Source organism: Lytechinus pictus, chromosome 3, assembly GCF_037042905.1.
Source record: "Lytechinus pictus isolate F3 Inbred chromosome 3, Lp3.0, whole genome shotgun sequence".
In the NCBI taxonomy this organism is placed as follows: domain Eukaryota; kingdom Metazoa; phylum Echinodermata; class Echinoidea; order Temnopleuroida; family Toxopneustidae; genus Lytechinus; species Lytechinus pictus.
In genome coordinates this window covers 64,870,473-64,887,786 of record NC_087247.1, presented here as the reverse complement: position 1 = coordinate 64,887,786, position 17,314 = coordinate 64,870,473, and the positions used below count along the sequence as shown (strand labels likewise).

General features: G+C 35.4%; 1 protein-coding gene across 1 annotated transcript in view; it reads right to left on the bottom strand.

The window, feature by feature from the left end:
• The window catches only part of LOC129255408 (inhibitor of growth protein 3-like), a 50,465-nt gene that overhangs the window by 13,728 nt on the left and 19,423 nt on the right, over positions 1-17,314 (bottom strand). Inside the window, exons 2-4 of the mRNA XM_064097567.1 lie at positions 11,239-11,310; positions 10,335-10,435; positions 884-949 (exon numbers count right to left, since the gene is read on the bottom strand). Of these exons, the coding sequence (XP_063953637.1) occupies positions 884-949; positions 10,335-10,435; positions 11,239-11,310 (239 nt within the window). The remainder of the gene's footprint in view (positions 1-883; positions 950-10,334; positions 10,436-11,238; positions 11,311-17,314) is intronic.

Here is a 17,314-nt window from a genome sequence, read left to right as displayed (position 1 = left end):
TTGTAACATTACTGCTAATAAACCATGTAATATTTGCCACTGTAATATTGTACAATAACAATAATATGTGACTTTTATAACACACCTAAAACTTAGATTATTGACGCAATGGTGCTACTTCTTCTGCTTCAGCTGATAATTTGATGTTCTCAAACATAGAATAAAAGCAACACAAATGCAAGATCTCATAAAGAGATTGCAACATGGCAGATACAAATATATTAACTTAAAGGGATGGTCCGGGCTGAAAATATTTATATCTTAATACATAGAGTAGAATTCACTGAGCAAAATGCCGAAAATTTCATCAAAATCGGATAACAAATAATAAAGTTATTGAAGTTTAAAGTTTAGCAATATTTTGTGAAAAAAGTCGTCATGAATATTCATGAGGTGGGCTGATGTCGATGTCACATCCCCACTTTCCGTTTTCTTATGTTATTGCATAAAATCATAATTTTTTCATTATTTCATACTTGTGTGAATAATATGTCTCCTTATAATGAAATAATTTGCAGCAATAAATATCTAATGCACTAAATCAGTTGTCAGTCCAATTTTTCTAGTTCTTGGAGGAAAATTTTTTAATAAACCTAATTTCATATAATAAAATACAAAACAAGTGGGGATGTGACATCATCAGCCCACCTAATGAATATTCATGACGACTGTTTTCACAAAATATTGCTGAACTTTAAAATTCAATAACTTTGTTATTTGTTATCCGATTTTGATGAAAATTTTGGCATTTTGCTCAATGAATTCTACTCTATTTATTAAGCTATAAATACTTTCAGCCCGGACCATCCCTTTAATTTAATTAAAGATGAACTCAAAATTCCAATCAAAGTGTCATTCACCAATGAAGGTTGCCAGTACTTACTGTATCATAAACTTGGTTTGCTATTTGCACTTTTTCATCTGCACTGTCTAAAAGTTTATAATAATCCTGTAATGGCAATACAAAATCCAATGAATGAATAAAGTCAAATGAGAATGAATACACGTAGAATAACCTTAAAAAGTCAGATGTTAATTTTCTAGGTATTTATGTTGATAAAAGCTTACATTTAGACTACATAAACAACAAAATATCAAAGTGCGTCAGTATTTTATTCAAACTCAGACATTATTTACCCCCATCTGCTCTGCTTACTTTGTATAATTCCTTAATATTACCTTACCGGTATTTAATATATTGTATACCACTTTGGGGCAATTGCAATCAATCATAAATAAACACACTATTTAAACTGCAAAAGAAAGCACAGGAAGTCATTATCTTGCACATTCTGCATCATTATTTAAACAAGTGGAGCGCCTCTGGCAGTCTCACCTGCATCACGTGATTCAATATAGTAGGGCAATTCCACATGGGAGAGGGTAAAAACAGTAAATTTCAAAATTAATAAGATGCATCTGAATGTGAATGTCCTGTATACACAAAACCTTATATTTTAAGGAACTGAAAACCTTTTTCAAATATCTTTTACGGTTTTTGCTGAACGATCTTTTGAATTTGATGACCATTTTCAATTAGAGAACATATATTTTACATTAATTTGGATAAATTTGATAACAAAATTTTTTTTTTACTCTTTTGGTTCAAAATCATCTGATGTTGTGTGTGAAGGTGTAATAATTACCACTAGCAAATGTCTTTATCAGGGGTATTTTCAAATTTCTCAGAGAAAATTTTGCAATCTACTACAAAACGGATGTAATTCCGTTACCATAAAACTGAAAAAGTTTTTCCTATGAACTAAATACTTACTTCAATTTTATATAATTCTGAATTCTCTGATTTCATGTGACTTACTAAAGAGTTAGCAACATTTTTTTGAAATATCATTTCTAATTCTGCTGTAACTGTGGTAACGGAATTACATGGTAACGGAATTACCATTATCATATCTTTGAAGGGGTGTGCGTTAGCCCATTTTGTTCCATTGGCATGTTGATATCTTAGCTGTAGATCATAGTTATAAACATTAAAAGCCTTCTGATTAGTAATTACACTCCAAATCAGGATGAGATTATACAATTACTTGACAGCAAGCTCCCATTCAGTATAATATTCAGAAAAAAGGCAAGATAATGTACATTGGCATTAAAAAAGTATTTTGGTGGAGCATACAATGTAGGTGAATGCCTTAATACAAAGGATTAATGGGCAATCACTTCTTGGGGAGAAGTAGAAGAATGATTATGCAGGATGATCTAAACAAAATTGTCATCCAGATTGATTTTGCAAAAAATGTCACTGCCAAGAACCAGTTCTAATGAGATCCAAAATACTGGACGCACAATCACGACGTGACCATGTTCACTGTGTGTGCCTTGGAAAAGAATGGCATTCATTTTTTTGTAATTGCCTCCGATCAACTCACTCTCAACAGTCTTTAATGAACTTTTCAGTAAAAAAACATCTGGGATGGCTGGGAGTAGTTCTATGCTTCAAAGAAGTGGTTATATTTTCAGATGGTACTGCCTAATAAGTTAAGCGATATCTTCTGTGTAACTCTCCTTGCATTGGAAGATTGGAAATTCTTTGCAACAAGCCATGGTGAGGGACCAGACTCTGGTATTGGTAAAAAGTGTAGTAAGGCTCAGTAAAAAGTAATGAGTGGAAAAGGTTGAAGAGAGATCCAAAATTTGCAGATGTTGCAAGAGTCACATGCCAAAAACATCATACTAAATCTTGATACAGATGACATTTCCGAAAGTATGGTGGATTTTGACAAAGATATTCATGATGTCTTAAATTAGCACCAAACCAATACTGTTCTCCACCCCTATGCAATGGATGTTCAGAAACATGCAAAGTCAGCATCATTCAATAATTACTGCTTCAGAGATGGAGTAAGTAACAACAATGACCCTTCAAGTGAGGATGATACACAGAATGAACACTCCTCTAAGGAGAGGATGGTGATAATGTTGAGACCAACAGTGTCATCAATAACAAGACATCTGAGAACAGCAACATATAAACAGAAGACAAACTCAATTGGAAATGGGTAGAAATGTACAGCATTCTCCTGTGAAAGAAATGCAAAGAGACAGTGGTAGTATTCTGAGATACATTTGTTCAAGATAAAATAACATATTTTATCTCTATTTAAAAAAGTGATATAAAATCACCTAAAATTCGTTCGGAAATGGTATTCTAATAACCATTTTTTCTTTGTTTTATCTCTGTGACACGTACCTATTTATGAAGCAATTTCCATTGAGAAATGCCGTTTTTTATAGTGCTCACTCATCTCATTCAACCAATGAAAAGCGTTTCTGCCATGAGCTTCGGCAAATGAGTGAGATTGCATCAAATCAAATTCTGTGCTAACAGTGATTTAATTGAAAAAAATGAACAATACTTTATTTTAGAAGTCAATATCACATCATTTCCTACCTCATTTCATTTCATAGACAATATTAGTCAATTAAATTATTTGAAATATTTCTTTTATCTACAAGAATAATGTTAGAGTAGTACTCGCATGATTAAATAATTTATTATTTTTCCTTTATTTTTATTTCAAAGTTTTGAGCGAATTGACCTAAAAATATTGCTGAAATTGAAAATGGATAGAGAGAATAGCCTCCACCCAATTTGAAGTTCATGTTTTTTCTTCAGAGGATTATTGGCGCAGGCACATCATCTGTGATGCAATGGTTGGATACGCGATGAACATATCTACATCCTAGGCACTGCTTTGTCACATATCTTTAGATACGGAAGATAAAAATTCATCTCGGATAAATTTTTGTATTTTATATGAAAGATACAAAAAATTAATAGAGATGAAATAAAAAATCATGGCCTAAGAAAACCAACTCAGGTCATGAATATGACATATGATCATAAAATCACTGCAGTTTCTTAGGGTCACATTTGGGAAATACATCTGTCAGGAAGATGTCTGATATTGACTTTGTACTCAGATCTGTTATAATTGCAGTCCTCATAGAAAATGAATCCTTACCTTTTAAGAGAATTAGATTAATTGGTGCACTAATTAAAAACAAATTTATTGCTTAGTTGTCCACAACATTCTTTCAAAATGTAAATGTCAACACTATTTTCATGTGGTTTCAGCATTGTTTCTCATTTTCAGTACATTTATTGAACAACCAAATAGAAAGTTTTCAGTTTAACTGTTTTAAGATGCCAATTGTATGTGAAACTATGTTTCTTTTGAGTATTCAAAGACTTTAGAATATCTTAAACTATCATCTACACAAATTTTTGACTAAACATGCAGATCTGATCACATGCTGTCCTCAGTTTTTGTAAAATTCCTGATGTGTATATGTATGGCTGTAGTCCATGTAATTCCGTTACCATGAGTTTTAGTGATGATTTTTGGCCTTTGCATAATTCTTTTCATCAGTACAGGAGGCAAAAAGTGGCTAGTAAGTCCTAATACCCCTGAAGTTGAAAATGAACTAAAATCAAATTACCACTGATCCCTAATATTTTGTAAAATTCTGTTTATTCATGGTAGAGCCACTGATTACATACTATATACTTGTATTTTATTTGATATTATAGATGTGAAGTTTGTGTTAAATATTAGAGAAGCATACATAAACAAGCTTTATTGAGGCATTTCTTTAGTCATAAATGCCTAAAAATATTGTTTTCGTTCACAAATGTCAGAGGCGTAATTCCGTTACCATTATGTGTAATTCCGTTACCATGTACTTCCCCAAAAGAAAGACCAATCATGAAAATTTGTTGATGATATTTGTGAATAAATTACTTTCAAAATAAAGTTGACATTATAATGAACTGAATCAGACATTAACTTGGAGCTAGTGTGTTGTAGATTTCAGAGAAACTTTTACTAAACTTTGTGTTGCAAAGTGACTCATTTCTCTGGTAATTCCGTTACCATAGCACATATCTGTCATTCACACCTGAACGTGTGAAGGGTTTTCTAAAAATCTTGGTTCAGAATATAGCACAAGTGGCCATGCATAGTATTAAGTTCAGAAAATAGGAAAATATTGAGATATCTGGATGCTGTGAACAAAAATAACAGCCAAATTTCTCTGATTTGTAATTCCGTTACCATGGAATTGCCCAGTAGCAGTGCTGACTTTAAAAACTACTATAAAATAATTATTCACAAAAAACACCATTCATATAATGATACAAACTACATTCATTGACAATAAATGACATTTGACCTTGATCATGCTAACTTAGACTTGTCAGTGATACTTGATTACCCCTATATCCACATTTTATAAACTATATCTACAAGCTTTGAAAGTAATAACAGCAATCTAATAATTACCTAAAAAATGGCCAAAGTTCAATGACCTTAAATGACCATTGAATATGGTCATGTGACCTGAAACTCGCATAAGATGTTCAGTGATACTTGATTACTCTTGTGTCCAAGTTTTATGAACTACTAGATCCATACACTTTCAGAGTTATGATGGTTATTCAACAAATACCCCCAACATGACCAAAGCCCATTGACCTTTGACCTTGGTCATGTGACCTAAAACTCGCACAGGATGTTCAGTGATACTTGATTACTCTTATGTCCAAGTTTCATGAATCAGATCCATAAACATTCAGTTATGATAGTAATTCAACATATACCCCCAACTTGGCCAAATTTCATTGACCCTAAATGACCTTTGACCTTGGTTATGTGACTTGAAACTCAGGCAGGATGTTCACTAATACTTGATTAACCTTATGTCCAAGTTTCATGAACTAGGTCCATATATTTTTAAGTTATGATGACATTTCAAAAACTTAACCTTAGGTTAAGATTTTGATGTGGATTCCCCAACATGGTCTAAGTTAATTGACCTAGGGACAGTGATTTTCCGTTTAAAAAAATTGCCTTTTCCGTTTCAGAAATTCTCAAATTCCGTTTCAGCATGTCAGAAAACGGAAATTCCGTTTCCCCATAGACTTTGTACACACGGAAAAGTGACAATTCCGTTTACACATTGAATATCAAAATCACACCATGTACATTCGCACTGGTCAAAATTTGTATCTGCTACTGTACCAACAACACAATAGAATCCGTTCTAATCGGATCTATGCGGGTGCATAAAATATTTTTACAAACCCATTTAGCATGCATACATCCTCACCTTTCACATTATTAGCATTATTTCATGGTGAAATTATATTTCATCAATAATTTTGGTTTTTTTTGGACATCGTTATCATCAGTCAACGGCTTTTGCCAATCCGCCATCTTGGATTTTAAGACCATGATATCGTGCTGTTACATCTTCAAACGTAGAGGGCAGCAACACACGACCGTGTAGTTGAATGATATGTGTACTGCATGTGAAGCCCAACCCGGCCGGCCGGGTACGGGTGCGGGTGCAGGGTACAATCGAGTGTGCTGATGTCGAGTGCAGTCACGATGTGTGAATTGTCATGATAGTAGCGAAGTGAGATCGTGTTTTCTGGGGTTTTGTGGCCATTTAATATTCTCATTTTGTTGTGATTTTGGAGTAATTTCTGTTGCTATTCTGTGTATTTTGAGGGAAAATACGTTTTCCGTGATTTTCCGTTTGAAATGCCACTTTCCGTTTCAAAAGGCCCTTTCCATGAATTCCGTCCGTTTTCCGCGATCGCGGAAAATCACTGTCCCTATTGACCTTAAATGACCTTTGACCTTGGTCATGCAACCTGAAACTAAGGCAGGATGTTCAGTAATAGTTGATTAACCTTATGGCCAAGTTTCATGAACTAGGTCCATATATTAGATAGCCAAGACAGATAGCCAAGCGCGATTGGTCCATAGCGCTTCACGTGACAGGATCGAAATCAATGTATTTTCCCAGCCGGTCCACCTTCGATGAATATATTGACCAGCCGGTCCATGAATATATTTTTCTACATGTATGGCGCCCTCTTGTGGATTAGACGTTACCAATTACACGGAAATAACACATGTGGGACTGAAGTAGCGATCGTTTGCAATCGATCAACACTCTTCGAACGTTCCGTGCCGTGGAATTTAAGTGAGCTGAGTCCGACGACGAGCATCTACGAGTTAGATCTAACGTTAGGCCTTCTTCAGTTATTTGTGTAGACAGGAATAACCGTCATTTATAAAATTCTGAGGATTTATTTAATAATTTCTGGATACCGTATTGGTGAGTGGAGCCAATGAATTAACAGTTAGTTTAGCAGATAGAGACTGAAGCCTAGCTTACTTTTAAAACTTTTGGATTTGGTCTAGGCCTTACCGTACGTCAAAGATTTGTGGTGATGTTTGAAGAGCAATGAGGAATAATTAGATCAACTTTTGGACGATAAAATTGGGTAAGTAGATCTAGATTTAGGCCAAGATCTAAGTTAGGTCTAACTTTTTAATGTGTTAGATATAGATCTAGGCTAGAGTCTAAAAGTTAGAGTAGATCTAGACTAAAATCTAATCTAACATTAATTCTTGCTAACGACAACGTAAGTTAGTATTAGCAAAACATTAGATCCTAGATCTAGTTAGATTTGGTCCTGGACCTGGTTCGACAACAGAAAGATCAGGACCACCACCAACAGTAGTCTAACATAGATCTAGATCTAACTTAGTCATGTTTATCTCATCCCCAATTAGATCTAGATCAGAATCTGCACCTGATCATGGCTCAACAATCATTCCCGATCTGCCTTGTGTCCTGGACCTGGACTGGACTCTAAATTAGATCTAACTAGTTAGGCCTAAACAAATTTGATTTTGATTAGAAAATGGGCATTCAATGCGTTAGACTAACATTACTTATACCATTTCCATCAGTCACTGTGAATATCATACACAACTGATCTACTGCACGCACTGTAGACCTAACTTTCAGTTTAGATTTAACGTTAGATCTATCTTCATCATTCAAGGCTATCTAATATAACAGATATTGACTGATGGGGTGTGTAAAAAAACATTATTTGGACCGCCTAAAGGATTTATATTTTCCCTCGTGATCATATTTTCCCTCAGCGCTGCGCGCTTCGGGAAAATATAAATCCGGCAGTCCATAGAATATTTATATTACATACCCCATCAGTCAATATCTGTATAATACTTTCTAATAATAATAATAATATGTCCATTTATATAGCGCAGTTACTATGTGCATATACTCAACTGCGCATTGATACTTGGTATCATATTAATTATTACCCCTGCTGTAGCTAAGCCGCCATATTAATTGGCGCTAAAGCGTTCAAGGAATAAATCCTACCGGGTACCCATTCACCTCACCTGGGTCGAGTGCAGCACAATGTGGATAAATTTCTGGCCGAAGGAAATGACGCCATGGCTGGGATTCGAACCCACGACCCTGTTTCAAAGTCCGGAGACTAATCCATTTATCCATATACTTTCTAAGTTATGCTGTCATTTCAAAAACTTAACCTTCGGTTAAGATTTGGTGTTGACGCCGCCGCCTCAATTACACTCAATTACACTCAATTACACTCAATGACATCATAATGGACTACAGTCCGATCTCTCTTATCCGGCCCCCCCCCCCCCTTATCTGGATCTCTCTATTATCCGGACGCACACTTGCCAAGATTTTTTCCCCTCAATTCAATCTAGTACATGGGGAAATGAGATTTCAATCTAAACTCAATCCTACGCAAACTCACTATTATGCTTTTCACACTGTACTTGGGGCCTTAGCCCCACCAATTTCCCGGGGTTAAGCTTAGCCCACTTCGTTTTCACACTACGTTTTAGCAAAGTGGGCTAGCACGGTAAATAGTACAGTACTATCTGGCCCTGAAAAAAAGCAGGGTTAGCCGGCTTATTGTGGTGCTAGCACCACAATTGCGGTGCTAAGAGATGCAGTGTGAAACGAAACCGGGCTTAGGAAAAGTGGGGCTAAGCAATAGCCAATCACAGAAGTCGAAATTGCACGTTAATCACGCTCTGTATGGTAAAATCATCAATATTCATGAGCTGTGGGATAGTCCGGGGTTAAGGCGTTAACCCCGGCTAAGCAGATAGTATGGGGTTAAGAAAGACAGTGTGAATCCAAAAAAAGATAGTATGGGGTTAAGGATAGTCCAGGGTTAAGGATAGTATGGGGTTAAGGAAATGCAATGTGAAAAGCATTTATGATTACATATATTTTCCAATATAGTCTACCTATACAACCACATTATTTTTCATGAAAATATCTCAGCCAAATCACCGAAAGAACTTGGACAGGATAATTTTCCAGTAAATCAGGGCGCAACGCAAACATTTTTTTCATCACGTTCTCTTTTTATTTCCCGGGGAGAAAAAACGTCTTGCTAGCTAGCGCTAGGCCTAAATACGGACAGCACCATCTATCATGTTTGAGCCTGCAGTCAGTATAACAATGGCTGACATTGCGAAGCTGCGATACCCGCCGCGATGATCCAAGAGTAAAACTTATTTTTGAGTCATTCTCTTTCTTTCAAGGTATGCTCGATGTATACCTCAATCATTTCAGCAGGTAAATTATCCAAGAGTTTTGGCCATCGATCGATTCATGTCCGTAAAAATACTGCCTATAATTTGCACTGACACTGCAGTGATTACTGGGGGGCACTCAAATGATTTTTTGATGGGGGTGTGCCTCACGAAACTCTGAAATGGGGGTCTAAGGAACTGACTACAAGGGTACAATAAGGGGTCTTAGGAACTAAATATATACCACGCGGTGTGAAAAACAGGGTCTACGGAACAGGATCGCAGCACTGTAGGTACATTGCACCATATGTAGAGCTGTGCATGCGCTAGCCATGCATGGAGCTGCTACTAGTTATGTGTAGGAAGCTGCGAAGGCGTTCATGTGCATTGCTCGCATGTAGTGCTCGCGCTTGACAATTTTGGCAGGGCTGGGGAACTGAGATGTCTCGTAACGGGGGTCTTGGGGCTGGGCGGCTTCTGAACTTAACTTTTGTCATTCGAACTAGCTAGAAAACTGAAAATTAGGTCTGAAAAGGGGGCTCTTCAAAGCGGCACGTACCACAAATATATTTGAGTCCCCCCCCTCCGCCGGGCATGTGCTATTGTGATATGAGCTTGGATTTCATGATTTCACAGAGTTGAGTTTATAAATGGATATGACTCAGATCTAGATCTCTAACAATGATATGTTGATGATTTTAACATTATTTTTTAAGTACATACTTTTGAACTCATGGTTTGATGCAATTACTGGTACCAATCATAAAGAGTGCGGTGGCCTTTACACATACATTTACAGAACCTAACAACATTTTCAATTCTAATCTCTCTGATGGAATTTTTTGTGTGTTCCAAATCAGTACAAGTTATAGTAATGTGAAAAATTATCATGCTTACCTTTCGCAATGACTCATACTGTTGCTGTTTTGATTCAGTTTTTAATTTTTTAGCAGCCTCAAAAAATTTCTTTACTTTTTCTTCTATTGTATCCACCGAGTCTGTTATTGGAAAAAAAAAAGCAAAAGAATGAAAAGCTCAAACACAGAAAGCAGGCAAATTCATGATCTACACAAAAAAATATTCAAAATATAAATCAATTCAAAATATAAATCAATGGATGCTATTTGTCATTAAATGTTACTAATCCAAGGAAATAATCTAAATATTTTCACTAAAACCTTAGTGAGAATTGGAAGGTCTAAGTTGAAGGGTACATCTAAGGGCAGCAAAATATGAACAAGTGGAGCACCTCTTGCAGTCTCGCCTGCATTACGTGATTCAATGTAGTGCTCAGCAGTGCTGACTTTTAAATGACTATGATATAATTATTCCCCAACAAGAGTGTCGCTAAGGCAAGCACATAATACGCCCGCCTGTAACGCGGAAAATGTAGTCATTGGTCAAGCAAGACAAGTGGAAGGTGGCAATTTCACCTTTGACTGTCTGACCTTAAAACCAATAGAATTCCTGGGATCCAAGCTAGTATCATACACAACAAGTTATATGAGCCTAGGTTAAGTTAAACTAAAGTTATTGCGTTAATAAGGACTGCAGAAGGGTAAGATGAAAACATGTTACTGTGACTTTGACCTCAAAATCAATAGCCTTCCTGGGGTCCATGCTAGTATCATACACACTAAATTATATGAGCTTAGGTTAAGTTAAACTGAAGTTATCGCGTTTACAAGGAAAAGTTAATGGACGTACAGACACCGAGAGTTATACCATAATACGTCCCGTAGGACGGGCGTGTAAAAAAATGTTATAATACATTTTCAAGAGATATTTAAAGTTTACTTACTTTCAATTTGAAGATCCATTTCTCTCATTTCTGTGAATCTCTCCTTTAATTCTATAGGTAACTGCTCAATCACTAAATTTAATAATGAAAGAATGTTCATATAATTGATGATTAATGACAAATATATTTCATTTCATATTTTTAACAAAATTACAAAGTAAAGAAAATCATAATACAACATAATGAAATGACATGGGTACCTTCTGGAAAGCATAGCTGATTAATGAATTTCCCTTTAATAAATAACTATAAGACATTTTTACACAAAATACACAATTCAAGGCTCGACATTAGTGGTGACCCGCTGGCCCGGCCCAGGGCCACAAGAAATTCACCTCGGGTAACCATTATTGAAAAATGCTAAGTTTTTGGGAAACCAAAATTTTCAAAGTAGCGCATTTTTTCTCCCGATTTTGCACACATTGATCAACTTTCTACAGTTCAAATGGCAAGCCAGTTCGTCATGCGACATTTTCTCTGATCTACACACAAAGTTTGCATAGTCACAAAGATACTACAAGGGGAAGATTGGACACTTCGGTGAATTTTGAAACGCTTCTAAACGCTTGATAAATACTCATGGGGAAGGACGCCCACTAACGTTGAGTAAGTAAACCATCGCACATTGGCAGTTGTGTATAAAACATATGGGGAAATGAGAGAGGAGACTTTTTTTGAATGAATTCTTGTTTAAAAATGAAATCAATATTGTAGAAATGTCGGAAATGAAGTTGTATCCCATGTACATGATTTAGGGCTAGATCTTTTAGAAGTAGAAATCTCGGGGGGGGGGCGAAAGTTTGAGGTTTTCTGGTGGTGCGTGTAGATGAATGGCTTCGTTGAGAGTAAGCAAACGTATAGTAAATTATTTTTACTCTCTAGAAGCCTCCTGGCTAATCATACGTCATAACGAAGTGGTTCAAGGGTCAGACCTCTTGTATTTGCTTTGACGGATATCGAGGGATCTACACGAGATCGGTCTGGTAAGAAACCTTCAATTTTTAACCTTTTTATAAACCAATTTTTGAAACCTTCATACACATTAGGCGTATGTAGGTGTAAAAATAAAGAAAATCACAAACATTTACGTGATTTTTATCTTAAAAGATGGATTTCCAAGGGAAATCCATCTTTGTTTTGATGAGTCTCTTATACATATATGGCAGGTGGTTCAAGGCTCCATGACTGTGAGTTGAACTTGGATATAAATGAATTCAATCAGGGTTGTAATAAAAAACGTTTTTTATAAAAAAAAACAAATAAAACGTTTTTTATTGTTTTAAAACGTTTTAAATCGTTTTAAAACGTTTTTTTTCCAACGAACGATGTAATTTTCCTGTAAATCAATTAAATTATACACTTAATACAATATGATTTAAGCTCTTGATGTTTTAATTACATTTTTGGAGTATTAAGAGATGACTACAATTTTTGTTACTGAATTTTCAACAGAAAAGTTCATATTTTTCCCAAAATTACTAAATCAAGGAAATTGAATGCCAAAAAATTAAGTTGACATTTTATAGGTTTATTCCTCATACATGTAGTCTCAGGTTTTTTAGTCTTATCAATCTATAGGGGTGAGAAGAAGTTGCACTATGTAAGAAAACAACATAATCTATACACTATAGGCTTTCAAAGCTTAATTTCATTTATTCAATATGCTTTATTTCATTTGTATCAATTATATAAATTTTAAGTAATAATAATGATAATAATAGTCCGCTTTTATGTAGTGCTTAATACATTGGAACGACGTGTCTAAGCGCTTTACAGATATATTATTAACCCAGTCATCGGATTCAATCAGTCATTCCCGCACACAATGTATGCACATCCTCCACTCCCTGGGTAGTATTCCAGTCAGTCGCTAGTGAGGCGCACACAGTACTGGACAAGCTACAATGACTTTCACATCCTACCGGGTACCCACAAGTGCATGAAATATAAGTTTGGGTTTAAATCTATAAATATTAGGCCCTTGAACTGCTTATTTCTTTAATTGAGGAATTTTAATCAAATTGTTTTTTTCAATGTTTGTTTTAACTGTTTTTTTTTTAATTTCTTATGTACAGTTTTGTGGTTACTTTTGGGTTTTTTTATCGTTTTTTAATGGAAATTATTGGCAATTATTTTCCAATCATTAACAAAAAGTACAAATATTGATACAGATAAAATGTTGGCGAAAAATTTGCATTGGCTTTACTTGTGTAATATCATGGAGCTATCAATGTGTTGATAGCTCCATGGTAATATCATAACCGCATATCCATGCATGTATCCAAAAAATAGTCTTGAACAATATGGCGTGGCCCTGCTGTTCTTATGGATTTATCATAGAAATTTTTAAGGGGGCCATTACAGTCCCCTGGGATTGTTAGGGTTAAAGGTCAAATCCACCCCAGAAAAATGCTGATTTGAATCAGTAGAGAAAATTCAAACAAGCATAATGCTGAAAATTTCATCGAAATCGGATGTAATAAGAAAGTTATGACATTTTAAAGTTTCGCTTATTTTTCACAAAACATTTATAACAACTCAGTGATGTGCAAATGAGGGAGTTGATGATGTCCCTCACTCACTATTTCTTTTGTTTTTTTAATTGTTTGAACAATAAAATATTTCAATTTATACAGATTTGATAATAATGACCAACTAATAACTGAACCAAAAAATGTTAAAACAATGGTAGTTCCACTCATGCTCAGGGAGGAAAAAAAATATATTTCACATTACGACAATGAGAAAATAACGACATACAAAATAAATAGTGAGTGATGTCATCAGTCCCCTCATTTGCATACCAACCAGGATGCGCATATAACTGTTTTGCGAAATTAAGCGAAACTTAAAAATGTCATCACTTTATTATTTTACATCCGATTTTGATGAAACTTTCAGCATAATACCTTTTTCTTGGGGTGGACTTGTCCTTTAAGGTTTGCTAGCTGATTATCTTATTCTGAATTAAACTACTTTTCTTCATCTTTACAAAGCGCAAAGTTTCACCTACTTTCGTGTGTACCTCAAGGTTACAATGTCAGTTATACTGTCTATTTGCAAAATATTATTGTGCTTGTGCAACACTTCCATTTCATTCAAGTACTACTATTACATATTTGAGCTTATTTTAAATAGTGTTTCTTTCCCTGTCTAAAAGTGAGCACAACACTCAAATGCTTGTTAAAATGAGAATATATAGATTGATCTACATAATTGAACAGGAGGAAAGGAACATGACAAAGCAATGGAAAAGGGGAGAATAAGGAAGGAAAGAGAGAGGAGAAAAAGAGTGGTTGTGAGAAAGAGATTTAGTTAGAAGAAAATAATATAACACTTAAGAAAAAAAGTATAAAAAATATATTCATGTAAAATCACGTCCATGCATATTTATAACACACAAGTCTATGAGGTGTTTTAAAACACGTTTTTTTTGTAAAAAAAACGGGTGTTTTAAAACGCGTTTTAAAACATGTTTTAAAACACACCGTTTTTTAAAACGTGCCAACCCTGAATTCAATATCTAATTTCTACTCCATCTATTCCAGTACAATAACCTGTACTCGGCCATGACTTGTAATAAAGGCCCACATACCCTAACTTTTCCTGAAGTTGCATTTCTCTATGGGGGAATCTAAATTTGGTGAGAATGAACTCATTAATAACTTAAATATACATGACAATGAAGAAATCATCAAGCTTCATTGGCAGTTTTGAATAATATACCCGAAATGTAAACTCTGTCTGAAACAGAAAATCACCATTATTGAGGCCTTTACTGAGCGAATTGTCCCACAGAGCTCTGGCAGAGAGATAGAGCTCAGACTGGCTAGCTAGTACAAGTGCCAACACGTACGTACATGAGCCTCCCGCCGGCTTTGTAAAATAGATGGAGCTTTGTTTGATGATTTATTGTCGGATATTTACCTCATCCCCTAGAAAAATAAAAACAAATGATTTTAAGTTATAATCAGCGAATAAGATAAGTTTTTTGGATGTAACTAGGCCGACTTGAAAAGCAAAGCCGAATGACAACTCACCAATGCGAGATTACTAGACTCTGGGATTTATTTCCTGTGTAATTCGACTTATTTAATCACAGAATTGTGATATCTGTAGAGGAAAATGTGCATTAGAAATTGCACATGGTGGTAGTCATGATGGACCCCTATACATGCAACCGTTTCCCGACCGATGCATTGATTTTTTTTCATACCATGTGTGTGGAAAAACGTGGTACCGGTACCGGTACTGAAAAAAAGACGCAACTTCGGAATTTGAAACTGTGCTCCTTGGCGTGCTATTTCCAAGGCTTGTTCATGGTTTTGAGTGCGGATTTTTTATTATTTTTAAATGGTAAGTGGAGCTCGAGCATATGGCGCTCGTGGGCCGCTGAGTTGTTATCGCTCGGCAATAATTTCGGGGGCGACATTAAGATTTTATGTCGCCCCCGAAAGCATGATTTTGGGTGATTTCGAGGGCGACTTTAGGCAATTCCGGGGCGAATTCGCCCGCCGCCCCCGTGTATTTTTTTTGCTGGAACCTTCATGCGCCTAATGCATATAGAGGGATAAAAATTATTTCATTATAACTGGTAAAAATTAGACGTTTCTTACCAGACCGATCTTGTGTAGATCCCTCGATCCGTTGTCAACAAAGCAAATACAACAGACCTGACCCTTGAACCGCTTTGTTATGACGTACATCCGATTAGCGATGCCGTTTTGAAGAACAATTTATAGATAAAAATTATTATTTCACAAATACTAACATTTAATATGTGATTATAAATAATTAGTATACTAATTATTTATAATCACGTATCAAATTTTAGTATTTGTGAAATAATAATTGTTCAAAACAGCATCAATAAGCCACTAAATGAAGAGAAAAACCACAACTGTTTGGAATTTTGGATTAATATTCGCTTTAATTTCATATTATCCCAAAACAATATGAACATATTTTTAAAACTGAGGCACAGCAAATGCTATTTTTTTGCATGATAAACAAGCCTTGAAATAAGCCGGCGCTGAGCGCAAATTCGCGCTCATAAAGCCATTAATTGCGCCCATAAAAAGCCCCAAAATCATCAAAATTTTTGACGACCAGGCGCAAATATTTTCCAGGTAAATGCGCCCGCCGTGAGTGAGCAGTGAAGCCATATCATACATGTAATTTAAATATCTGAAAAGCCAAAATCAAGTAACTTTCACTTTACTTATCGATAAGCACAGTTTCAAATTGCCAAATGAGTCTTTTTTTCTGTACCATAAAAAGTGAGCTACGTCCGTCTTTTTTTTTTCTGTAATACATGTGCGCACGTGCTTCCGGTAGCGGTAACAGTTTTTCAATACTTCACCATGTGCAATTACTCATGCACACATTTCCAGTTGGGATATCACAATTCTGTGATATAGTAATTCGAATTGCACAGGAGATAAATCCCTGTTCACAGCACATACCATGTGCGAGTCTTTAATCCTCAGTCGCCGACTTTGCTTGTCAAAACTGAGCCTTAGTAATCCAAAATCACTTAGCTTTATATAGTTGTGAATTATAGCTTTTTAATTTCTTTCTTGGAGAGGGGCAAATATCAGACAATAAATCATCAAACAAGGCTCCATCTAAAAAAAAAAAATAGGAGGACGCCGTGCACTTGAGTGCGGTGCTTGCATGCTGTTAGCTAGCCAGTTTGAGCTCATGTTCTCTGCCAGAGCTCTGGGTGAGGATTATATCAGTAATGGCCTAAGTGATGGTGATTTTCCGTTTCAGATGTTAATTTTTTTAAACTGTTAAAAAACTTTATGATTTCTTCATTGTGATGAATATTTAAGTTATTAATGAATACATTTTCACCGAATTTAGACTCTCCCAGAATGAAAGGCATTTTCTGTGGAGATCTGCGTTTTCAAATAACTTGTGAAAAACTTGAGGTACATGAACCTACAATACATGTACATAGCCTGTGGCTATGTGCTGGAATTTGAATAGACTGAGTTAGATATTGATTTCATTTCTTTAACATAATTTATATGCAATCCAAGTGCACCTCACAGTCACAATCACACACAAA